This window comes from Struthio camelus, chromosome 1 (assembly GCF_040807025.1).
Source record: "Struthio camelus isolate bStrCam1 chromosome 1, bStrCam1.hap1, whole genome shotgun sequence".
NCBI lineage: Eukaryota > Metazoa > Chordata > Aves > Struthioniformes > Struthionidae > Struthio > Struthio camelus.
The window spans coordinates 224,213,079-224,238,034 of record NC_090942.1 but is presented as its reverse complement, the minus strand read 5'-3'; the positions used below and the strand labels follow the sequence as shown (position 1 = coordinate 224,238,034).

The window sequence follows — 24,956 nt, the reverse complement described above, 5'->3', positions numbered from 1 at the left end:
CTCTCCGCGCTCTCCTGGCCGCCACCGGCCGGTGCCCCCGAGGACGGGCACGCGCCCGGCTGGGCCCGGCTCCGCCGGCCGAGGTGGCGCCCGGCTCGCTCTGCCCGCAGCTGGCTGGCCAGAGCTGGGGACGCCCCGCTGCAGCCCCACGTGGGCCGGTGCTGAGCGCCTCTGCGGGGACTGGGGGGCATGGCGGTGCCACCAGCACATGGCTGGGGTGGACAAGGGGACATGGCAGGGGTGGGCATGGGGACATTGTGGGGTGAGCAGGGGACATGGCAGGAGCGGGCACGGGGACATGGCAGGGGTGGACATGGGGACATGACAGGGGTGGTTGCAGGGACATTGTGGGCTGGACATGGGGACATGGCGGGGCGGGCATGGGGACATGGCAGGCTGGGCATGGGGACATGGCAGGGGTGGTTGCAGGGACATGGCAGAGGTGAGCACAGGGACATGGCTGGGGTGGATAAGGGGATATGGTGGGGGTGGACAAGGGGACATGGCCAGGGTAGACAAGGGGAACATGGCAAGGATGGGCACAGGGACATTGCAGGGGTGAACATGGGGACACACAGAGGTGGGCATGGGGTGGACATGGGGTCATGTTGGTTGTGGTTGCAGGGACATTGTGGGCTGGGCACGGGGACATGGCAAGTGGACATGGGGACATTGCAGGGGTGGGAACAGGGACATGGGGTGGACATGGGGACATGGCGGGGGGGGCTGCAGGGACATTGCAGGGATGGACAAGGGGACATTGCAGGCCAGGCATGGGGACATGGCAGAGGTGGTTGCAGAGACATTATGTGCTGGGCACAGGGACACGGCAGGGAGGGCGGCAGGGCCGTTGCAGGCTGGGCATGGGGACATGTCGGGGTGGACACGGAGACATGGGGTGGACATGGGGACACGGCAGGGAGGGCGGCAGGGCCGTTGCAGGCTGGGCATGGGGACATGTCGGGGTGGGCACGGGGACATGGGGTGGACATGGGGACACGGCAGGGAGGGCGGCCGGGACGTTGCAGGCTGGGCATGGGGACATGTCGGGGTGGGCATGGGGACATGGGGTGGACATGGGGACACGGCAGGGAGGGCGGCCGGGACGTTGCAGGCTGGGCGTGGGGACATGTCGGGGTGGGCACGGGGACATGGGGTGGACATGGGGACACGGCAGGGAGGGTGGCCGGGACGTTGCAGGCTGGGCATGGGGACATGTCGGGGTGGGCACGGGGCCATCGCAGGCGGCCGCTCGTCTCCCCGGAGCCGCGGCGGGGGCTTCCCACGGGCGCCTGCCGCAGCGGGGCCAGCGCATCGGGATCCGCGTCCCACCGCCCGGCCCCGGGCACCTGCACGCCACGTCACAAAAATATCCAGTGCTTTATTTCACCCGCGACCGCCCGCTGCCCTTCCTCCCCGCGCCGGCCGGGGGCCGGGCTAGAAGTGCTTGTCCTCGGCCAGGGAGCTCACCACCAGCTCCTTGTTGCCGAAGTCCCAGAAGGCAGTCATGTGGAAGGCCATGTTGGAGAGGACCACCAGGTACTCCAGGAGCGCGAAGACGGTGTACACTGGCAGCGGGGGGAGCAAAGGCGACAGGTCAACGGAAAAGCCCAACCCCACGGCCAGGCTCGGCCCGGCGCCCCGAGCCGGGCGCCTGCCGGGACGCGCGGGGCCGGCGAACGCCTTCCCGGGGCCCCCTCACCTCCGGGGCCGCAGTACCAGTTGTGGTGGAAGTAGACGCAGACGGCGAAGGCGAAGGTGACGAAGGTGAAGAAGAAGAGCAGCTGCTTCCACTTGTAGGACTTGCGCTCCTGGAAGAGACCCGCAAGGCACCCGCTGGCGAGATGCTCCCGCGCCGGCCGGCCGGCCAACGTCCCCCCGGCCCTGCAGCCCCCCGGCCCCGCGTCCCCCCCGGCCCTGCATCCCCCCCGGCCCTGCATCCCCACATCCCCCCAGCCCCGCATCCCCCCAGCCAACATCCCCCCGGCCCTGCAGCCCCCCGGCCCCGCGTCCCCCCAGCCATTGTCCCCCCGACCCTGCAGCCCCCCGGCCCCGCAGCCCCCCGGCCCCACGTCCCCATGTCCCCCCAGCCCCGTGTCCCCGTGTCCCCCTGGCCCCCAGCCCCGTGTCCCCCCGGCCCCCCGACAGTCCCGTCGCCGAGCGGCAGGGGAATTTTCCTCCCAGCTGACGCTGCGCGCGACGCAGGCAGACGCCGGCTCCAGGGGCGTTTGGAAACGGCCCCGTCACACTTTCCATGACCCCAGCGAGAGCGCGGCGCGGCGGGGAGGAAAACCCCGGGAGGAAGGAGGCCCCCGCGCGGGCGGCCCCGGCCCGGCCGCGGAAGGACGAGGCGCCGCTCGGGCCACCGGAGATTATGTCAAGTTTCGCACCGGAAAAGCAGGTCGCAAAACAACCTTGTTTTCATACGGGGCCCGCGGCGGCGGAAACGGCAGCGCCCTGCTCATCCCCCAGCGCGGGCGGCCCCCGCTTACGGCACTGCACGGCACGGCGCTGCGCCGGGCTGCACCGCCAGGCCCCGGACCACACTGCGGGGCACTGCACTGCACTTACAGCACTGCACAGCGCTGCGCCGGGCTGCACTGCCAGGCCCCAGGCCATGCTGCAGGGCACTGCACTGCACTTACAGCACGGCACGGCACAGCACCACACTGCACATCACTGTGCCGGACTGCACCGCCAGGCCCCGGACCGCCCTGCAGGGCACTGCATTGCACTTACGGCACTGCACTGTACAGCATGGCACTGCACCAGGCTGCACCACAAGGCCCCGGGCCACCCTACAGGGCACTGCACTGCACTTACGGCACTGTACGGCATGGCACCGCACTGCGCAGTGCTGCACCGCCAGGCCCCAGACCGTACTGCAGGGCACTGCACTGTGCTTAGGGCACTGTGTAGCATGGTGCCACACTGCACGGCGCTGCGCTGCCTCATATGGCACTGCACTGTATTTATGGCACCGTACGGCACTGTACAGCATGGTGCTACACTGCAACGCACTGCACCACATGGCTCCATACTGCATTGTAGGGCACTGCACTGTGCTTATGGCACTGTGCTGCACGGCATGGCACTGCACCATGCTGGCCTATGTGGCCCTGTATTGCATCGTATGGCACTGCACTGTGTTTACAGCCCCACAGAGGCCAGTACAACATGGTGCCACACTGCACTGCATTGCACCATGTGGCCCTGTACCGCACTGCAGGGCACTGTACTGTGCTGCACCATACAGCATGGCGCCACACTGCACAGCACTGCACCACGTGGCCCCATGCTGTGTCGTACGGCACTGCATCGTGCGGCAGCGTACAGCACCACACGGCATGGTGCCGCACCGCACAGCGCTGCACTGCGCTGCAGCCCACAGCCCCACACTGCGCCGCAGGGCGCTGCGCCCCGCTGCCCCGCGCTGCCCCGGCCGGCACGGCCCCCCGGCCCTGCCTGCCCGCCCGCGGGGCCCGGCTCGCGCTGCGGGCGCCCTTCGCCAGCCTGCGGGGCCGGACCTGCCCTGGCGGGAAGCAAGGACGCTGCCCGAGGCCCAGCTCCCGGCCTGCCCGTCGGCCTCGGGGCCGGCAGGCAGCCCGCTGCCCTGCGGCCGGGCTCGGCCGGGGCCAGGCGCCCCCAGCCCCGCTGGCCCCGCGGGGCTGCCGGCGCCACCCAGGCCCCCCGGCGGCGAGAGCCCGCCGGCAGGACAGAGCAGGGCTCCTCGCTGCAGCCCGCGCTCTCAACCTGGACCCCCGTCCGGCCCAGAAAACCACAGGCGAATATATTTAGTCCGGCGGCCGGCAGGGCTCGAGCTGAAGCGCGCCTGCCCTGCACGTGAAGGTGAGTCAGCAGCCCAGGCGGCGGCGGCGGCGGCGGGAGGAGAGGAGAGGCGAGGGCAGCAGCTGCAGCAAGGCAGCCGGAGCCGACAGCCCGCGGTGGGAAGGGCGGCGAGGAGGGACGCCGCCTGCGGCTCCCTCCCCTGCCCCGGCTCCGGCCAGCCCCGGCGCGCCGGCCAGCGCATCTCAAGGCTACAGCTGTTTTCGGGCGCTGTTTTCCCCCCCGAAAGCACCCGGGGACGACCCCGGCGCCGCCGGAGAGGTGAAATGTGCTGGCGGACGAGAAACGAAACCAGCCCGCTCAGCTGCAGCGCTCGCGCTCTTCGCGGCAACGGGCAGGAGGGGAGGAGAGGGTGCAGGCGGCCGGCAGCAGCCGCGGGGACGCTCGGCGGCGAGGGGCAAGGCCGCCGCAGCCGGCCCTCCTCACCCGCGGCTGGAGGCTCCCCCGCCACGCTGCTCTGCCCCGAAACTGCTGGCTCTGCCTCCCCCTCCTCCTCTCGGCCCGCTTTCTCCTTCCTTCCCTCCTGCAGAGCTGTATTTTCCTTTCGCTCGTTATTTGCCACCTTGCAGCTGGAAACTATTGCTACTTCCCCGTTTCGAGCAAGTTCCTCAGCACCTTCCTGCCCTCGCAGAGAGGCGGTTGCAACACCAGCCCCGACGAACGCTCGGCTTTTGCAAGAGCGATTCCTGTCACGCGCGCGCGCCCGCGTCCACCCGGGCTGCCGGCCGAGCCGGGCGGGCTTCGCCTTCCCTCAGCGCCAAAAAAGCAGCGGCAGAAACCGAGTCTCGGGCCGGGGCCAGGCGGCAGCGATGGCCGGCCGGGCCGGGAGTCACGTTCCCGCGCGCGCCGCTGCACGGCGGCGACAAGGGGAGCGCGTTAAAACCCTGACCCAGAGCGCGCTAACCTGACGGCTCTGTAGGCACCTGCACGTTTCCGTACCGGGGCGAATTCCTGCTCGCTGCCCGGGCGGCAGCACCATCTGCCGACGCGGGGGCCGCGCGCCGAGCTCGGAGGGACGCGCGCCGCGGCTGCCGGCAGGCAGGTCGTGCAACCCAGGTCGCTGTCCTGACGGTGCGAGCCTTCACGTTGGAGCCATACCGATCACCCGACGGGAAGGCTCCGGCGCTGCCGGCCGCGATCCCGCAGAGAAGCGCTGCGCTGGCCGCCCGGCGGGGGCCGGACCCCCGGCGAGCCCCCGAGAAGCCGACGAGCACGGATCCCGCGCGCGGCCGACATCCTCCGGCTGCTGCTGCTGCGAGCCCAGGCCCTGCCTCCGTCGCAGCGCGCCTGCTCGTTTCGGAGAAACCCCCCCGAACGACCAGCGAACGAGAGCCAGGTGTGCAGCGGCGGCGGCAGCGTGCCGGCGGCGGGTTATCCCGGCGCCCCGCAGGTCCCTCCTGTCCCGCCGCCGTCCCTGCTGCAGAGCAGCGACCTGCAGCCCGGGGGGAGCTGCCAGGCGCGATTTCTGCACTGCTGTCAGCCCCTCGGCCGCCCTGCCCCGTCCCGGACGGGTGACTGGTTCCTGGCGCCAGCAGCCGGGCTGGTACCAGTAGCTCGGCTGGGCCGGCGGTGCCAAGAACCCGTAAATCACCGCCGTCACCAGAGACCTGAAATACGTCCCAGCAAGTGAGGGCAGCCCGGGATTTCCAAAGCGCAACTGCCAGGAGCCTCTTTTCCCGGTGGGCTGACACAGGCCAGCAAGCGGACGGGCTCGCAAACTGCCCGAAGGGGCTGATAAACAGCCACGATGAAGCACGAGTCTTCCCAAGGCATTCTCGACGCACGGCGGGGAGACGCGCTCCCGCGGCTGGAGGCTGCTCCAGGTGCGAGGTTCGTCCAGCCCTGCCGGCCACGGGCCAACGCCGACGCCGCAAGGAAACACGGCAGCAAATGACGCTGCATCTGGGGCGCGGAGCAGGGAAGCCCCGGAGCCCCCAGGGCTCATCCTAAGGAACAAGACCCGCCACCGCCCCGCTTTGCCGGACGGCATGGCAGCGCCCCGGAGCACCGCCGCTCCCGGAGGGAAGGGGCTCATGCAGCGTTTGCTGCCCGCCGGCGGCACCCACAGCCCTGCCCAGGCTGCAGCCCGGCCAGCTCACCGCTCCCCAGCACGGAGAGCCAGGTTCAGCTCCGAAACAGGCGCCGCCAGGCAAGGGAGCGGGGCCGGCAAACCACGGCCAGGAGGGACACTAGTCGGGCAGCGCTTCCAGCACCAGCTCTAAGTGCGAAAGGGAATTAAAACGTTCTTCCCTGGTTTGTTTCAGTAAACGGGGTCAAATCATGAATTCTGCTGACCATAATTCCCTTGAGCCAGTTCCACCTGCTGGCGGATCTGATTCACCACCCGGCTGTGCTCGTTTCGGAGGCGCGGACAGGCAAAGCCCTTGCACCGCCAGCGGAGAGCCCGGCCCAGCCCAGCCCAGAGCGCAGAAGAAAGGAAAGGTGCTGTACCTCGGGACTTACTGTGTGTTTCTTAGTCATTCTCCACAGGACGCACGTCAGCAGCATGTGGCCCAAAGCCGACGTGATGAAGACGATGAAGGCGTTTTCGTGGATTGCTGAATCGACAAGACAAGAGGTTTGCGGTTAAAACCGGGCATGGAAACGAGCCAAGAGCCCAAGGGGAACAGGAGGGTCGCCGAGCGGCAGCCCGAGGACCCGAGGGCAGCGCGGCTCCACGCCGCCCGTCCCCAAGCCGAGACGGGGGGGAAGAGCTGTAACAGGAACGCTGCTCGCAGGCGCCTCGTGGCTCCTGGTGAAGCAGGGGCAGGAAAGGGATGTTGGCTTCTCCCGGGGCACGTTATGCCCGCCGAGAGTTATCCCAAAGGCACCTGGCCAAAGAAGCTCAATTGCTCGACAAGGCTGCAAACCTCCAGCACCCTAGAAAGGCAGCCAGCAGCATTGCTCTGGTCCTAGGGATGGGGAAACTGAGGCACAGAGGGTCGTTTGCAGAGTGAGTCAGTCCAGGAGCCAGATCGGGCCATCACCTGGCTTCCCGCGTCACCTACCTGCCACTTAACAACTGGGCCACCAGCCCCGTCATTAACGCTAAGGCTGCTTGTGCGTCGCTGAGCTTAAGTCGATTTGGGGTCAGGCTAGAAAGACAGCTGGCTGGAGCAGCCCTAAACCCGAGTAATCCCAGAGGCCCCAAAGCCACACTGGCTAGGCAAGGCCTAGGCAACTTCAGGTGAGTTATTTTTAAGTGAGTGCTTCCATTTCAGTAAAGAATTTCCCAGCTTCTTCCTCCAAGAACTGAATTCGCAAGTGGAAATAGCAACCAGGACACCCCACCGCAAGGAGCGACGCTTCCCTGCCTTCCCCTCCCTGTTTCAGGGGAGAGGATGCATCAGACCACAGCAAAGAAAGACCGCAGAGGCAGCTCTTATTGTGAAGACATGAGCAGTGTCCTGCCAGAGATGATTAAACTGAGCCCACCGTCATGTGAGGCTGCTGCTACGGTCTGAGACTTTCCCTAGGAACCTGAGATTAGTCTATAATAAGAAGAGCAGAGCAAACTGGGTTAGCCTTAGCTTTTAGCATAGGCTTTGCCCACCCCCTCGGCTGTGCTTCAGCCACCTCCGCCCAGGGCTCTGCACACGTCTGGCGGAGCTGTCATCAGTGCAACGAGCCCCAGGGCTCTGCAGGTAACCAGCCCGCCGGGGAGGAGCGCCGTGGCCCTTTGCAAGGCATATCCTCGAGGATGGCAATGCGCTCTGGGGCATCTGAACGGCGCATCCCGTCCTCTGCGCCGAGGCGGGATCCGCTCGACCCCGCGGCGTTTTCCCCGTGCTCCTGGAGGGCCCCAGTGACGGAGCCGTAGCCCGTCCCGGTAGTTTGCTGCTCCAAGCAATCGAAAGGCTTCCCGACACCCACCGCGTCTGCCTTCTGAGAATTGGTTTTTCCCGTCCGCTGTGGGTACAAACATACTCTGCCGAGTACGGGATCAGCTGCATTCCTGCACCCCAGCTCACCCCGCTCACCGCGGCGGGTAAGCGCTGCTCCCTCGCCTTCCCCAAACTAACGCTGCCGCGGCCTTTCCTTCTCGGGACTGCGCTTGGCTTCCTTCTGGTGGGGCTCTGCGGCTGCGTCCTTCGCGCGCAGCACCCAGAGCCGGGCAGCGTCACCCCAGCGGAGCGCGCTAACATCTGACACGCGACCGTCCCGCCAACAAGCCCCAGAACTGGGGTTGTTTCCTCTGCAAGAGCACCCCCTTGCTGGTGCGCCGGCTCGAGTCAGCCGTCGCGCGTCACCGCTCGCAGTGAAAGTCACTGCCGACGAGACCACGCGGGAGAAGGGCGTTTCCCAGCCCGTCTTGATCCTGTTTTGCATGCTGTGATTTAACCTCAAAAAATCTAACTTGTCCCGAGATCAACATAGGAAGTTTCACCCAGAAAATGTCATGCGAGGATATTTAACAGGCTGCCAGGACAGAGCGTAGGCTGGAAGCCAGTTCTGAGCCAAACCTCAGCTGATAGCAGGAACAGGCACTAATCTTCCTTTGTACACTCGACTGTGACAAGAAGCGTTAAGCATGGTCTCAGCACAGAAGCGGAAACCAAACCGTAAATTCTGATTTCAAGCTTGCTACAAAAATTCAGCCTGTGGTTTGGGCGAATTAACAGCAACCCAGCGTTTCAGGGAGAAAAGTTCCACCCGCACACTGTGGATATAATTTTGCCATATAAACATTACTTGAAGCAGAACTTTTTTATTTTAAACTATTTTCTTCTCCAAACGGACTACTTCCAAAACGTCCTCACGGAGCAGAACTCTGCGAAACCTCGGCAACCGCGAGCAAAGCCACCGGCAAGGCGGCCGGCGCAGAGCGCGGCAAGGGGCACCTACCATAGTTCTCCGACGAGGACACGTAGGTCAGGACGAGGAGAGCGAAGTTTTCGAGCAGGTTGAGCAGCAGGTTGAAGTGGCAGAGGCGCAGGTAGCGAGGGTGCGTGCAGCGGCAGCTCTGGTAGTGGTTCCAGTAGGCGATCGCCACCAGGAAGCGGGGCGCCGAGTGGAGGCCGATGCAGAGCCGCCAGACGTAGCGCTGAGGGGTCTCGCCCCCGATCGCGGCACTGATGGAGGGCAGGTAGTTGGGGACCTGGAGGGAAGACAGCAGCTGCTGGAGAGGCACAGGGAACGTGTGGCGGGCTCTCCGAGACGCTACAGCGATCGGCGAGGTAAGTTTTATTCCTGTGTCACAAGCCAGGGAATGCAACGGCGCAGCAGTCCTGCTTCAGCCTCAGGGTCCATCCAGCCCAGCACGCGGTCTCCAGCGCCGGCCAGGGTGCAGGATCCTTGGCCGGTCTCAGGGAGCAGCAGGGGCGGTTGGGAGAGAGAGGAGAGAAGGGTGCAGTGCATGGTTTTGGGAGCCCATCCCTAACAGGGAAAACTGATAGGAACAATGGGCAAAAGGCATGTTCAGGGAGGAACATAAAAGCAAGCAAAACATCAGTGATACAGCCCCAGAACAGACTCCCAGCCTCAAGGATTCAGAGCTCAGGGACTTCCCAAGCCGGCTGCGATGGCTACGTAGCAGGTAATCCACACCGGATTACTCTTCCGTGATCTCGTTCGGTCTGGCCGGCACCCAGGTAGAGCTGCGTACCCACAGTCTCCTGTGGATGGACAGTCCACAGATCCACTACCCTCTGCTTGAGGAGGAGCCGGGTCCCACGGGGTTGCTGCCAACCTGCCACCTCCATACGGCGTCCTCTAACTCTGACGCTGGCAGAGGGCGAACGGGATCCCTGTCTGTGCTCTGCACGCCAGCCATGGCTTTAGAGGTCTCTATCCTACCTCTCCCACCTCATCATCTCTTCCCATTTGACAATGAAGGATCCTTGCTTACTTCGTCATCCCCACGTGACGCCTCTGAGCATCCTCGCTGCTCTCCTCCGTACAGATCCCGTACTGCTGCTTGGGAGGAGGGGACAGACCTGCACGCGTTGTTCAAGACACGTCTCAGCCACGGGCCAACACCGGCATGAATGCCGCCCGCTCTGCTCTACTCCTTTCCTAACAACTCCTGGGCTTTGATTGACTTTTTCAACTACTCCTGAGCACCGAGTGGAAGTTTCACGAGAACATCTATCGCTCCCCCAGACCTCACTCCGGAGCGGCGATGGTCAGCGCAGAGCCCACCTCCACCTCATTGTAGGCAACCTCAGGAGTGCCTGTCCACATGCACATCACTTATTTCTCTGCATGGAACCGCACTGGCATTTTGCTGCTCGGTCGCCCAGCTGCGTCCCGCCCTGGACGCAGCCCCTGACAGCCTGCCTCACCCTTCCTGCACCAGCACCTTGCCATCGCCAGCAGTCTTCGTCACCCCACTGCGCACGGGCACAAGGAAGACCACAGACACCTGTAACACCCTGAGGTCACCTCCTCCTGCTGCTGTGAGAGCTGAGATTATCTACTCCTGCCTTTTCGCTAGGTGCTTGTGCAGGCACAGACTTCCACGCTTGTGCCGCGGCTGCTTGAAAGCCTTGGTGAGGAACCTGATCCGAACCCTTCTGGGAACCCAAGAGGTCCCTGTCAACCGGACCGCTCCCAGGCACGCGCTTGCGACTCCTCCAGTGCCTCCAAGAGGCAGGAACTCCTTTTGCCAAAGCTGGGTTAACTCTTCCATGAGACACCATCTTTATCTGCAGCTTCGCTAGTTCTGCTCTCCAGTCACCACCCGCCTGCTCAGCACAGACGTCGGCCAGGCCAGGCTGCGCTACCCTCCATCCCTTTTTAAAAGCGGGAACCTCAACCGCTAGTCACGCGGCATCAGCAGCACAATAACGGAGAGGAACGTATCCAAGGTCACGTATCCCGGCGGGGGGGAGAGCGCGGAGCAAGGCAGGATTCCCGCCGCGCCAGGCGCCCCCTTTGCAGACCTCTGCGTTTGGCCGGTGAGAGGCGCTTACCCCGCAGTGGGTGGCTGTCGTCTCCTGGAAATGGAACAGCAGAGACCAGATCACGCAGAAAAGGAAACCAAACAGCGGGCAGAACACGGTGCCAACAGCCAGCGTGGTGAAACGGAGCCGGAACAGGATCCCATCGCGGTCCAGGGGCAGCGGTACCTGTAACATGTCGACGGACCTGCAAAGAAGAAGCGGAGGTGGGAAGGGGACGGAGCAGCCCGTGGCGAAGTGCAGCCCTCCGCCCCCCCCCCCCAAAGGACGCGGCCCCTCTTTCGGGCTGCGGAGCCACCCCCCGGGGCTCCCGTCAAACCCTGGCAGGGGGGAAGCAGCTTACCAGCGAGGGTCGGAGGCCGGCGGCGGCGTGCCGGCCCCCCCGGCGGCGCTGAGCTCCTCGGCGCGGGGGCAGCGTCTGCCGCAAGGGCTGCGTCCGGCTCCGGCTCCGGGCCGTTACCTGCGCGGCGGCTCGGCCATCGCGGCCGCTCTAGGCATCGCGCTGGGGGGGGCTGCGGGCAAACGGGGGGGGGGGGGGGGGGGGGGCGACGTGAGAGCCTGGCCCGGCCCCCGCGCGGCCAAAGCCGAAAAGCGAATCAGCGCTGTGACCGTCCGAAGAGCTCAACACCCCCCACCCCACCCCGGCCCCCCGTGACCCCCCCTCTCGCTCCCAACATGACCCACCCCCAGCCCCCCCCAGCTCCATCCGTGACCCCCCCCGGCTCCCCACTCCCCCCGTCCCCCCCAGCTCCATCCGTGACCCCCCCCAGCTCCTCACTGCCCCCACGACTCCCTCAGCCCCCTGCTCCCCCCCCGGCCCCCTCACTCCCCCCGTCACCCACCCCCAGTCCCCCCCAGCTCCATCCGTGACCCCCCCCAGCTCCTCACTGCCCCCATGACTCCCTCAGCCCCCTGCTCCCCCCCCGGCCCCCTCACTCCCCCCGTCACCCACCCCCAGTCCCCCCCAGCTCCATCCGTGACCCCCCCCAGCTCCTCACTGCCCCCACGACTCCCCCAGCCCCCTGCTCCCCCCCCGGCCCCCTCACTCCCCCCGTCACCCACCCCCAGTCCCCCCCAGCTCCATCCGTGACCCTCCCCAGCTCCTCACTGCCCCCACGACTCCCTCAGCCCCCTGCTCCCCCCCCGGCCCCCTCACTCCCCCCGTCACCCACCCCCAGTCCCCCCCAGCTCCATCCGTGACCCCCCCCCAGCTCCTCACTGCCCCCACGACTCCCTCAGCCCCCTGCTCCCCCCCCCGGCCCCCTCACTCCCCCCGTCACCCACCCCCAGTCCCCCCCAGCTCCATCCGTGACCCCCCCGGCTCCCCACTCCCCCCACCTCCTCCCATGACCCCCCCAGGTCCTCACTGCCCCCACGACCCCCCCGGCTCCCCCCATCCCCTGTGACCCCCCCCAGCCGCCTGCCACCCCCCCGGCTCCCCACTCCCCCCGTGACCGCCCCCCGGCACCTCACTGCCCCTACGACCCTCCCACCCCCCCGCTCCCCGCCACCCCCCCGGCTCCTCACTCCCCCTTGCTCCCCCCGGCCCCCCGTGACCCCTCCAGCTCTCCGCTCCCCCCACGTCTCCCCCCCCCGTGACCCCCTCGCACCCACCGGCCCCACACGGCTCAGTCCCGCCGCCGCCGCCGCTCCTCCCCGTCCTCCCCTTCCTCCTCCCCCCGCCGCCCGCCTCTTCCTGCCCACCCTGGGCCAGGCCGCGCCCGCTCATCCCTCCTCTTCCTCCCGCCTCCGGCCCCACGCGGGGCGCGGCGGGGCCCAGCGCTCTCTGAGGCGGCCCCACGCGGGGCGCGGCGGGCCCGAGGCCGCTCCGGGGAGGCCCCACGCGGGGCGCGGCGGGCCCGAGGGCTCTCTGGGGCGGCCCCACGCGGGGCGCGGCAGGGCCAAGAGCTTGTGTGTCTCTTTGGTGCAGCCCCACAGGAGCGTACGGCGGCGCCGAAGGCTCTGGGTCAACATCGAGCGCCCCACGGGGACGCGCGTGGGGCTGGAATCGCCTTCGGCCCCGCGGGGCGCCTCCCCCCCCCCGGTGGAGCAAGTGCTTCCCCGCGGCGCCCCTTTAAGGCCCTCGGCCCCGCCCGCTGCGTCACAACATGGAGGCGGCCCGGCGCTGCCGGGTTGGCCAGGCCGGGGGAAGTCCCGCCCCCCAACGCCCCGGATGTAGGGTAGCCCAGTGGTGCGGCTGTTCTGGACCCTTCCTCAGTGGCCGCCCTTCCCCCTCCCGGGGCCCGGCCAATCGGCGCTCGGGTCGCCGCAGGACGCGGCGCGTGGCTGCAGCCAATCAGAGAGCAGCAGCCCCTTCGCTTCCCGTTCCCACCAGGGTGAGGTGGGAGGGGAGGGGAGCCGTCTCGCTTTCAAAGAGCGGCAGCCAATGAGCGGCGGGCGCGCGGGGGCGGGGCCGGCCAATAGGGTAGGCGGGAGCGGCGCGCGCGCCGCGGCGCAGGGGCGGCTGGGAGGCGCGCGGAGCGGAGTGTGACGCAGATTCCCTCCCCCTGTGAGGCGGCGGCGGCGGCGCGGGAGAGGCGAGGCGAGGCCCGGCCCGGTGCGGCCCGGCCTGGCGCGGCCCGGCGCTTCCCTTCCCCCGGCCCTTCGGCGACCCGCGCCCGCGGTGAGCGACGGGGACGGCCCCGGGCGGGCGGGGGGCGCCCCGCGGCCTTTGTTGGGCGGTGCCGGGAAAGGGGGGAGGGCCGGGCCGCGGCTCCACGCGCGGCCCCGGGGCCGGGCCGGGCCGGTGAGGAGGGGGGGAGGCCGCGCTGTTCCCCAGCCGCCTCCACCGCGAAGGGGCTGCGGGTGACCTTCGCTGCCGGTTCGGTTCCGCGCCCCCGGCGGTGCGGAGCGCCCCGGCCGGGCCGGCCCCCGCCGGGCCGTGGCGGTGTGGGAGTTTGTCGGGCTGGCTCCGTGGGGGGGGGGGGCGCGCGGGGTGAAGCCGAGCCCTCCGTCCCCACAACCGCTGCGCGTTTACACGTTACCTGTAAACTCGGCAGCGTAGGCGCTGCCCCGCTTTCAGGGGCTTAAAGCGGTGGGGGTCTGGGAGCAGCGCCACGGGTCTGTTAACGCGGTGTTTAAATTATGTTCAGGTATCTTGGTTCAGGCTCTGTTTGGGTGCGGTTTGAGGCTCGTGTTATGTTGCTGTAAAACTATGGTTAGAGCCCTCTTCTTCAGGTAAAGCAAGGGAATGGCTGCCGATCAGGTGAAGGTTGAGTAGGGTGCAGGACTTGATTTGTGTATCGAGAAGATGTTAGAGGAGCGTTTTGGAAAAAATCCCCTTTTACTAAGCCTGCTATTGTTCTTCACTTCTTAGATGCTACTTCAAATATGCTTTCATGGAATAGTTCCTGAGTAAATTTGTTCGATGCTGTGTTTTAAGTGCGATAGACAGTTGTCTGGATGAGGCATTCCCATACCACTGACCTAGGTTAGTAATGTAACTACTTACCTATCCAAGGCATTAGTAATCTAATGAAGACTGAGCTCTGTTTTTGTGGTAGCTTGTCAAACCTGAGCTTCTGAGAATCGGTAGTTAAGGAAGAGGAGGTGCCAAGGGAGAATGAGGAAGTTTGAAAGCAAGTGGGAAAGCTTGTTTTTAAAGTTTTTTGAAGCTTGCTTGCTTTTTAGAAAGTTATTTCAGAAGGAATTTGAGGAAGGATAAAGAGAATTTGATATTAAACGACAGTCATGGTGTTCGACTTTGAAAAAATAACGGCGTAAACAAGGGAACAGTGAAAGCAGAGGGGTCTTGTGAAGCGAAAATAAAATTGAGACCAATCATAATTGAAATATGGTCTGAGAAGTAACTGAATGTTGGTCTTCAAAGAGATTGACGTTGCCCGTGGGGCAAAAGTGAAATAACTGAAAGCACTGTAGAGGAACGAGTAAGAATGCATCTGAGGTGGATGTAAAATTCAAGGTATGAGAGTGCACTCAGACTGGGAATCCAGGTCGCTTGCGTCTTGGAAGTGTGGAGGGATAGGTAGTGTCTTTTTAAGGTGTGCTAAGAGGAGATGTAATCGCATAACTAACAAACAGAGAATGCATTAAATTTGAAGTCTTGGGAGATAGGTTGGGGGGGGGATGATGAATGTTCTTGGAAGCTACCTACAGTTTTGGTAAAACAGAAAAGTTTAGCTTTTGAAGAAACACAGAACACATGGTCATGCGTTCTGTCCCACTGTCCAAAGCTGGTTTCTGCTGAATAACCAAACGTGGTGGTCTTGGCACCACTGTGGGAATGTGCTTATGGAAGAATTGGAAGTACACTTGGAAGATCGTGCACAATGCCGAAGCTTTGGGAGCGGGCCGTCAGTGGGAGATGGAGTTAGGAGGAATTCTCGTACGTTTTAAATATAACGTTACCTTGCATCCCGTGGAAACGATTGTATTTTGTGACAGGCAACGCTCTATTCCAGGAGGCCGATTTTAGTCTGAGGATTTTCTAATATTTCTTCAAACGAGCTTTTTTTACTTAGCCCCCAATCATTTTACGTAAAGTACTCTTAAAGTGTGTAATGAAGTCAGTAAGGCCTTACGGGTGTGAGTGGGAAGATTCTTAAGGCTACGAAATTTCGACGTGTTATTGGATTTACTAGTGTTTTGAATAATTGATGATTACCCCACGCTTTTCTGTGGGGAAAATACAATAGTTTTGCACTGCTGTAGCTTAGCTATTGCTACCAACAGTGAAAAATCTTCCTAGATAATATTAGTACTTTCAGTGGTGGAAGAATAAAAACATCTGCTAGCCCTAATACAGGAAAAAAGACTGCAAATTGTACTGACTAGATCATGATTGAGGGTGGTGTCCCCCCGCCCCACCCCCAGCTTGATAGTATTGAAAAAGGCATTGCATTGTGTCTGTGTCTGCGCTTGGAAAAGAGTTTGGAGAGAGGTAGCGTTGCTAAGTGTTTCTGCGAATAAAACAGTAGGTGTTGTAAGGGGAAATTGGGCCTCTGCCTAAACAGTGTAAGACCTTAAAAAGCCTTTTAGAAAGTTTTTACTGGAGTTAAGAAAATTTTGATACAATCTGTGAGCAATAAATCAAAAGTTGGTGGAAGGTCTACTCCTGTAATACCTGTACAATGCATTTCCTTCATTTCTTGTGTCTTGTTTGAAGTAGCTGGCAAGTAGAGTTTAATAGAAAATTAGCTGTGGAAGATCCTAGAGTGTCACAGGAACAGCTGTTGTACAATGCAAGTCTTTGTGTGCCTTCTTAAAAGAGCGTTTTAGTGGGGTGGACTTCCAGGCACCACAGGTGATTGCGCAAACATGAGTGTTAGGGTGACAGGAAAGACAAATGTAACAAACTGTAGCTCCAGTCTATCATAGAGGACTGTGCTAAAAGTATAACTCTCCTCTACTGATGTAGGCACCTCCCACACCCATGATGTGCCACCAGTGAGACCTCCGTTCTGTTGATGCTTAGGAGATCCAGACAGCATTGGCAAAATTGGTTTTGTTTTTTTCTCTCTCTTCCCATGAACAGAAAAAACTCTGTAGCCAAGGGAGAAGAAACTCACTGGCTGTCCATGTGGAAGTACAGAAACTTGTGATGAAATCTTGATATGTGTTAGAACTCTTATACCCCAGCGTTACAGAAACAGGCCCCAGTCAGACTGTTAGCAGAATAGGGGGGAACGGTATCACGGTATCCACTCTCTCTGATGTTACTGAGATGCGGCATTAGTCAGCTAATGTTGTACTCTGCTTAGCTTCCTGACTGATTTTGCATGGATTGTTTCAAGGATGCTGAGGTTTTGTGATGTTACTAAAGTATTAGTGTTCTAGACTTATTTAGAATTCTGACCATCTGCATGAACTTAAATCTTGCTCTCATGCATATTATGCCTGGACTATTCAAATTAGATTGCTTACATCAACAGTGAGGAAGATGAAAAATGCCTTTTCAAAGTAAGCTTTACATAAATGCTGAATTCATTTTTCCAGGTTTAGAAAAAACTAATACATCCTGAAAATGTTTAACAAATCCTTTGGGACTCCATTTGGAGGCAGCACTGGCTTTGGGACAACTTCAACTTTTGGACAAAGTAAGTAATGCATCTTTTTTCAGTACATAGTATTTTTTTTTCCTTAGAGGTGCAGCTAGAGAATCAAGTAGAGGTGGTGATTATTTCGATGTGAAGGAATTGGAATATTGCTAGGCTGTCCGATCACTTGCTTTGCAGTGACAGGAAACAGACTTGTGAATCGGGTTCACTAGTCTTAGGCTCCTCTACTAACACAGCCTTGTAATTTGGGCAGATACCAGAATTCTGCATACAGTCAGTGAAACTTTCCTTCGTAAAAGGAGTGGAAACTCATATGCTTAGATGAAGGCAGTCTTTGGGGGGAAGATTTTTTTCAGTCGGGACTGGGATACATTGGGAAGACATGGAAGGAAAAAGCATGCAGTTGGAGTTATTTCTGGAACTGTAACAGAGTTACTGTGTTTCCCCCTTAATAAATAGGGTACGTGCACTGATTTATAGTCTGCCCTAATGGCTAACAGTTCACTGTGGTATTTACGATGTGTATTTGTTCCTCTTAATCTTGTTCACGAATGTCGGTGTAAAGACCAACTTTTTGAGTGCCACAATTAGTCACGGAGGTCTTGCAGATTAGCACAGAACTGAGCGTCTGTACATTCTGCAGCAATAGCTGGTGCTAACCATTGTAGCCTTTTGCTTTAAGAGCTGTGCAAATGTTAAATATACTGCTTTATGTACCTGAGTCAGAGATGTATAGTCGTGTGCAGGTTCCTTTTTGAAAGTTCAAAAGACAGTGACAAGGTTTAGTTCCTGGTATGCATGCTTAAGATATGCTCTCACCTAAACCGTCATGCTGTTTCTCAGATGCTGGCTTTGGTACTACAAGTGGAGGAGCATTTGGAACATCAGCCTTTGGGTCAAACAATAATACTGGAGGCCTCTTTGGGAGCACACAGACAAAACCAGGTATTGCTGTGTTGTGGTTGTAGTGCAGAATACACTACTGAAAGAGGGAGGAATGTTATTAAATGGGGGAAAAAGAAAAAGCTAAACAATCTGAGCAAATGATTAATAGTCTGTTTCTGTGTTCAGGAGGATTGTTTGGTTCGACTACATTTAATCAGCCAGCCACCTCCTCCACAAGCACTGGCTTTGGGTTTGGAACATCAACTGGAACGTCCAACAGCTTGTTTGGAACTACCAGCACTGGTGGAGGTCTCTTCTCCTCTCAAAATAATGCATTTGCACAGAATAAGCCAGCTGGGTTTGGAAGTGAGTAAAACTGCTGCGTTTCTTTGAGTACTATTTTTTTTTTTCTTTGATTGGAGAGCACAAAGCTTTGGTCCCAGTGACAGGACAAGAGGCAACGGGCAGAAACTGAAACATAGGAAGTTCCATCTGAACCTGAGAAAAAACTTCTTCACTGTGAGGGTGACAGAGCATTGGACCAGGTTGCCCAGAGAGGTTGTGGAGTCTCCCTCCCTGGAGATCTTCAAAACCCGTCTGGATGTGATCCTGGGCAATATGCTCTAGAGGATCCTGCTGGAGCAGGGAGGTTGGGCTAGATGATCTCCAGAGGTCCCTTCTAACCTCAACCATTTTGTGATTCTGTGATATTTGTGTGGGTTTGTGTACCAGTGTTACTGTGGATCCCTCCCTGCCCTGTCTCTGAAGGACGTATTGACGTTATTTGTTGTGGTCCACAGTATCCAAAACTGAACTGATATACTACAAAATAGGCAGTTGCTATTCTAGACATAAAGTTTGAAATAGGTTGAAAACGGTAATCAGCCAGCATTTCCTATTCTTAAATGTACTTTGGGTCTGTTTCATTCTAGTTTTTTATTCTGCTGTTGTAGAGCAGTTATGGTTGGCTTGCTTCTGGAACTAGGATGTTTAAAATGCCTCTTAAATTCTGCTGTAATCCCCAAAGCAGAAGCAACTACTTGCAGAAATCTCACTGATTCCTTGTATGCGCATCATTTTCTTAGTATTGTTGTCAGGAGTAGAGTGAAACTTGCTGTGGTGGTTATTCTAGTCTTTTCTGAGGTGATAAATTAGGAGGCAGTCTTCTACAGTCTGCTAATGCAGCATTCTACTGTAGGCTTCCTGCACTGCTGTGCAATTTTTAGTAGCAGTTTCTTTCATTTCCTAGTTATTTTCCTAGTTATTTGGATAGAATATTTGGGATTTGCTCTAGTGTTGTGGGTTTGTGGGTTTTTTTTTTTTTTTTTCCCCTCTTTAGACTTTGGAACCAGTACCAGCAGTGGAGGTCTCTTTGGAACCACAAACACTACCTCCAACCCTTTTGGGAGTACATCTGGCTCTCTTTTTGGCCCAACTAGTTTTACTGCTGCTCCAACTGGCACCACTATTAAGTTTAATGTAAGTTTTGTTTTCCTTTCTTAATCTAACCTGTTTATTATAGGAAACATTAAGTTTTGTAGTTCTGTGTGAAATACTATGCAGTTACAGTTAATGCTGTGCTCTAAAATTGCTTGAAAACGTGCCCCTTAGTAGAATTGTTGCAGTGGAAATAGGATGTATCATTACCTCAAAAGAAGCAGCGTTCTTTATTCTGAGTTTGACAGACTTCTCAAACACCATGAAGTCGTGCCCTATCTAGACTTGTCAAACTTGCCTCTTCAGCTTTAATGCGGCTGTAAACCAGCTCTTAAAATTCAGCATTCTCTAGAGGGCCGGAAGCACTACACAATTCAATGTGGTCAAGGCTAAAATAAGAGCTAATAGCAATAGGGGCCAAAGGCATTTTGGAGTGTGAGTCGAAATAAATGTAATCCTTTTAAGTTAGTATGACTCTAGAAAGGCAAACTGAAATTTGAAGACCTATTCCCTACCCTATGTGTCTTCTGTATGAGTTCCCTTTAAGAAAGGGTAGAATAACAAAACTTGAAGGTTCTTTGGCAGTTGAAAGTGAAGGATGGCTTGGAAAAGGAGCTATCATGGAAGTAGGGTAACTGATGACTGATGAAAAGAGGGTTTCTTTTTCCAAAATACTTGTTTAGTCTAGAAACAAAGAGGGCTGAGACTTACATAAGCTGACTTATCAGATAGAGACTTTCTGCTTGTCGTTCCTGGGTGTGGACAGAATTGTGATGACCAGCTTGAACAGGCTGTCAGAGGGCATTGATGTATACCTCTCCACAGGATACTAAGGAAAGATATTAGGGATAATAAAAATCTCTGAATAGCTAGAGGATGTGCCACAAACTTAGGTAAACTATTTTTAAAGTGAAACGAGGTTGTTAACTAGATGTTGTTAGGGTAAATTCCACTGTTGATTGCCATGCTTTGTCGCTGAGTGAGATCACAGCTGTACAGATAATGCTAAAACACCACTTCAGTTCCTGTACTATATTTAGGCTTTAACTGTATCTGACAGGAGAACACAAACTGTATTAATGAAAACGTATCTAGATTTTGAACTTGATATCTTAACCTCTTCTCTTGCAGCCACCAACTGGCTCAGATACTATGGTAAAATCTGGAGTTAGCACTAACATCAGTACCAAGCATCAGTGCATTACTGCTATGAAAGAATATGAAAGCAAATCCCTTGAGGTCAGTCAATAAGGATTTAAATGTTTGTCTTGCTTGACTGTTAGTTAACATTGTTTTAGCAGAGCTCTTAGAGCTTTTTTAGACTGTAATAAGCACCTTCTGGGCTCATTAGCATGAGTATGATATTCGTTATCTGCATCACTCGCAGAACAGAGGCAGCACCAAGTAAAACACTTCATGCATAATTAAATTAAATTAGTTGATTTTGCTTTTGAATGCTTAACGCTGTACTTTCTGAAGACTTGAAGTTTTATTTCAACACGTTCTAGAAGGGAGAGAGTTCCTGTTAGGAGCGATCCTGCGCTGCTCTGATAACGTCACAGACAAAACTCACAGTTCTTGAATATAAACTAATATTTCCAGAGATCTAACCCTGAAGCCTTTCTGTTGAAGTTAACTTGTTTGATACTTCAAAAGAAGTCTTCTAATCAAAAGATCTGAAAAACCTCCTAGAATTGAAATCTAAGCCCAGATGTGAACTGCAGCAGTACATCTAAATTTAGGTCCTGTTTATAGTAGTCTTCTTCTGTTTTGTTTGGTTGGTTGGGTTTTTTTTAAGTGGTACAATTTTTCTTGATACTTTCATCTTGGAGTAAACTTGAATTTTGTGTAAACATGCTAGTGACTTTGTTCTAGCCTTACCCATGTAAAAAGAACGGGTAAAGAGAACTGGGTTTTGCTTTACTAGGAACTCCGTTTAGAAGACTACCAGGCAAATAGGAAAGGGCCCTCAAATCCAGTGGGAGCAGGAGCAGCTGCAGGCTTGTTTGGATCTTCTACTGCTACATCAAGTACAGCTACAGGACTTTTTGGCTCTTCAACCACTAATACAGGCTTTTCATATGGACAGAATAAGACTGCTTTTGGGACTAGTAAGTATTGTCTGTCTGCTGTCTTTATTGCTACTGGATATTCTTCATTCTTACAAATACAAAGCTATTTAAAATTCAGTAATAAAGTGAGAAAACACTGATGTGAACTCATAATTTGTCTAGTTGTATTACCAATATTCAGTAATCAGATTTTCTGCTATAGAAATCTCTGACTTAGTAGTTAGCAGTTGTGCACATCGTCTGCGTTTCTGAAGAGGTGCTGGAAAACAGTTCATTAGTAGTGCATCTGGCTTTACAGGAAAGTCAGCTAGGCTGTGTGAGCCAGCAAAAAAACCTTTGAATTACCACCATTAGAAGGTCGTTACTGTTTGCTAGGGTGATGGAGTCGGTTGCCTAAAGGTGATGTCTAGATTCCACTACTAATGAGAGTGGGCATAAATTTCTTGGAAATGGAGCTGTTAATTTATAGTGGCCTAATTAGACTTTACCAGGAACTTGTAAAGTAGATCAGGGTGAGAATGTAGACCCGTTATATGTCAGGCAGTCATGGTTTCACACTGTCCATCTTGGTGTCCTTAGACCGAAAGTAAATGCCAAGTGTGAAATAACTAATTTGTGTTTTATAAAAATACTTGCCTGTCTGGTAGTTGCAGGCCAGTTACACTAACCAGTTAGTGGACCTTTTTGAACTTAATGTGGAAAAAAATGTTGCTGAGATGATGAAACACATTCTATTGTTACGTAAAATAGTTAACTTCTGCTGCAAAACTCAATGTTAGTGGATATTGTATTTATATGGAATTAGAGACTATAAACAGAAGATCAAAATCCTACAGCATGCAGTAAAAACACCAACGATTAACTGCTATAAGAGAGGCTGTACTGTCTTAGGTCAGAAGTGTGTCTGTCCTTAATGATAGACATTGCTAGGTTTAATCTTTGGCCTTGCTTGAGGCCCTTGTGGATTGAGCTAAGCTGCTCTCTTTGGGTAAGGTCAATGTACAGGTGTCCATATCTCTCTGCACTTCAACACAGTAGGGTCCATTAAAATAAGTGGACTGCGCAGCGTGACAGTCTTGTTAGACTTGTGTATTTTTTTTGAGCTTAACTCCAAAGACAGTACCAAGTCCTGCAGAGACACCAATGATGGTTGCAAAAGTTCTAGCGTATGTGTGCACCCGTTTTTTTTTTTTTTTTTTTTTTAAAAACCCATCACACATCAATAGCTCTTTTCCTCTGGGGCAAGCACATGGAAAGGAATTTTAAGCTCAGGAGGAATTTTCTGTAGCTGTAATTGTATGGGTTGCAGAGTAGTATTGGTAATTTGGGGAACTGATCTTCAGTTCTCTGGCTGGCAATCTACCTCTTGCTCAATCAACTCTTTTCAGATGTTGATGGTACAGTTTTCTTGGTACACTGGAGAACAAGCTGACCATGGCAAAGAGAGTGTCTTTTTGGTCAGATCTATCTGTGAAGAAAGTTTGCTAGTAATTCTTAGATGTTAGGCTCACACTGACTCCTAGGGCAAGGAGAACCTGATAGAATATCTAACAAGAACTACTTTGATTTGAATGCAGATGCCATGCTGTGTTGATGACACTGCATGTTTTGCTGTTCTGTTGAATTCAAGCATCTTTTTTTTCTTGTTTGAATGTACTGAGTATGGAAACAGGAATGGTTTGGGTAAATGCTTGAGGCTTTGTAACCAGTTTGTTTGCATGTTGTAGGTACAACTGGCTTTGGAACAGGAACAACAGGGGGTCTTTTTGGTCAGCAATCTCAAACTACCAGTCTGTTCAACAAACCATTTGGACAAGCTACAACAACGCAGAACACTGGCTTTTCTTTTGGGAATACCAACACTCTAGGACAGCCAAATACAAACACCATGGTAAGACAAATTGTTCAAACCCTTAGAGGTATAAATTGTGGTATAGCTGCTATTCCAATTAGAGATGGTTGGGTGTAGTGGTTCAGAATTTCCCCTCAAACTGTGGTACAGTTTCATGCTGCTAGGGTTAGGCTTTGAACGCTAAGCTAAAACATTTTTAATTGGAAAAAAGTTGCTATCCATGACAATGGATAGCGATATAGTGCATAACAAGTATTTTTTTCCATTCCCTCCTTTAAGCAGACTGCTGTCTCTGCCAACTCATATATTCCCAGTTGCGCTGGCACAGGTCATATCACTTTATTAGTAACGTTCTGTAGGAATTCACACTAACAGTTTTGAACTTTTTGGTGACTGAAGAGCAGCATTCTGGGGGTTCTTCTGATTAAAAGAGGCTACACAACTTCATTGCGTAGCTAGAGGCTTCAGCTCCAAACATACTGTATTCTTCTTTCTGAATATTCTGTGCCTTCCCTGTCTAATATGTTTCTTTTCCATCTCCCTCATTGAAAGTGGTGAGGGAATTCCTATACCCTTTTAAGCCTGAGGCATAAATTCTTTGAGCTTTGTTTCCTTTTTGTAACTAATTCTTTGTAGAATGAATAAAGCTTCTTAAATGCTTTTCGCCCATCTTCTTTCTCCCAGCCAAAGAGGAAATATTGTGTGGTGGTTTTATTAGGTGACTTTGTGTATTGGCTCTGTTCAGATCATCAATGCTAGACTTTAGATGACATTGAAATGCTTTTCAAACATAATTCATGTTTGTAGGGTCTCTTTGGGGCAACCCAGCCCTCACAACCTGGAGGTCTTTTTGGAACAGCTGCCAATACAAATGCTGGTACTGGATTTGGAACTGGAACTGGTCTCTTTGGACAAGCTAACACAGGATTTGGTGTGGGCGGTTCGGTATGTCTGTGCCTTTGTAATGAAATCAAAAATACAAAACAAAGTTGCACCTGCTTCTAGAGTCCTGTTACTGTGTATTGACCTCCATCAAAGTAGTATGGTCTAAAGAATTAAGATGTCTAAGGTGCAAAAGCAGTATGGTTTTGTGAAGTCAAGGATAAATGTTAAATTTGTATAATTAGTGTTACAGAAATGAACCATTTTTTTTAAGAACTATTGTCTTGAGTGATTGAAGACAGCAGGAGAGACTGAACATCTGTCAATCCCTGTATATTGCTAGGGATGCCTCAGTGTGGTGTTGAAAATATAAGTGTTTAACTTGTAATATTGACCCAAAATTTACTTGATCCTTGATACTGAATCTTTTTTGGGTTTGATGTGTTCTATATGGAGTTGGGTAAAGGAGTTAAATATTTTCTAGAAGCTCTTGTCATAAAATACTAGTGCACGTAGCTTGCAAATAACACACCGCTGTAGGGAGTCTGCATTGGGTGGTTTAAGTTGTACTTGGCTCTAGTTCTGCTTTCTTGCCAGCAGTGAAGCATGAATATAATTCTTCATATCAGTCCATCAGGTTTTTAATTTCGTGTTTTCTTCCTTTCAGACCCTGTTTGGTAACAAGCCTGCTGGATTTGGAACGACCACAACCAGTGCTCCCTCGTTTGGCACAACCACTGGCAGCGGGCTCTTTGGTAACAAACCAACCCTGACTTTAGGAACCAATACAAACACTTCCAATTTTGGTACATATAAAAAAAGTGGGATTCAATCACTTAAAATTACACTGCTTATACCACACACCAGGCAGCTGAATATCATACACTAAATGATTATGAATGTTAAAATTCTCAGGTAAGCCATGCTTTTGATGCATGTTGCTCTAGGGGAGCATCTTGTACGCTGTTTTGTACCTTTCTTGCTGGTGGCACTCCCTGACCCGGAAGGTAGATGGTTAAGTTAAAAGTACCACTATTTCCAGTAGTGCTGAAGAAGTTATAAC

General features: G+C 55.4%; 2 protein-coding genes across 8 annotated transcripts in view; one reads left to right on the top strand and one right to left on the bottom strand.

Moving 5' to 3' along the window:
* Positions 1-1,361: 1,361 nt before the first annotated feature.
* Positions 1,362-12,422, bottom strand: PGAP2 (post-GPI attachment to proteins 2). Of its 2 annotated transcripts, XM_068930902.1 has the most exons (7): positions 12,363-12,422; positions 11,092-11,260; positions 10,761-10,935; positions 8,692-8,944; positions 6,298-6,404; positions 1,703-1,811; positions 1,362-1,568 (listed from the first exon to the last, which is right to left on the bottom strand). In XM_068930902.1, the coding sequence occupies exons 3-7, from the start codon at positions 10,923-10,925 to the stop codon at positions 1,438-1,440; spliced, it is 765 nt and encodes a 254-aa protein (XP_068787003.1). In that variant the 5' UTR covers positions 10,926-10,935; positions 11,092-11,260; positions 12,363-12,422; the 3' UTR covers positions 1,362-1,437. The 2 variants fall into 2 exon arrangements, with proteins under 2 accessions (XP_068787003.1, XP_068787004.1); XM_068930903.1 differs by lacking the exons at positions 11,092-11,260; positions 12,363-12,422 and having other exon boundaries at positions 6,310-6,404; positions 10,761-10,925.
* Positions 10,818-24,956, top strand: part of NUP98 (nucleoporin 98 and 96 precursor) — a 42,897-nt gene continuing 28,758 nt past the window's right edge. Inside the window, exons 1-10 of one of the 6 annotated variants that reach the window (XM_068930896.1) lie at positions 10,818-10,954; positions 16,704-16,804; positions 17,609-17,710; positions 17,837-18,016; positions 18,990-19,129; positions 20,219-20,326; positions 21,015-21,198; positions 22,887-23,050; positions 23,819-23,956; positions 24,561-24,699. In XM_068930896.1, coding sequence (XP_068786997.1) covers positions 16,732-16,804; positions 17,609-17,710; positions 17,837-18,016; positions 18,990-19,129; positions 20,219-20,326; positions 21,015-21,198; positions 22,887-23,050; positions 23,819-23,956; positions 24,561-24,699 — 1,228 coding nt within the window. In that variant the 5' untranslated portion in view covers positions 10,818-10,954; positions 16,704-16,731. Of the gene's footprint in view, positions 10,955-12,927; positions 13,085-13,231; positions 13,372-14,064; positions 14,179-15,074; positions 15,094-16,703; positions 16,805-17,608; positions 17,711-17,836; positions 18,017-18,989; positions 19,130-20,218; positions 20,327-21,014; positions 21,199-22,886; positions 23,051-23,818; positions 23,957-24,560; positions 24,700-24,956 lie in introns of those variants that run through there. The other 5 variants (XM_068930901.1, XM_068930900.1, XM_068930895.1 and 2 more) reach the window with 5 other exon arrangements.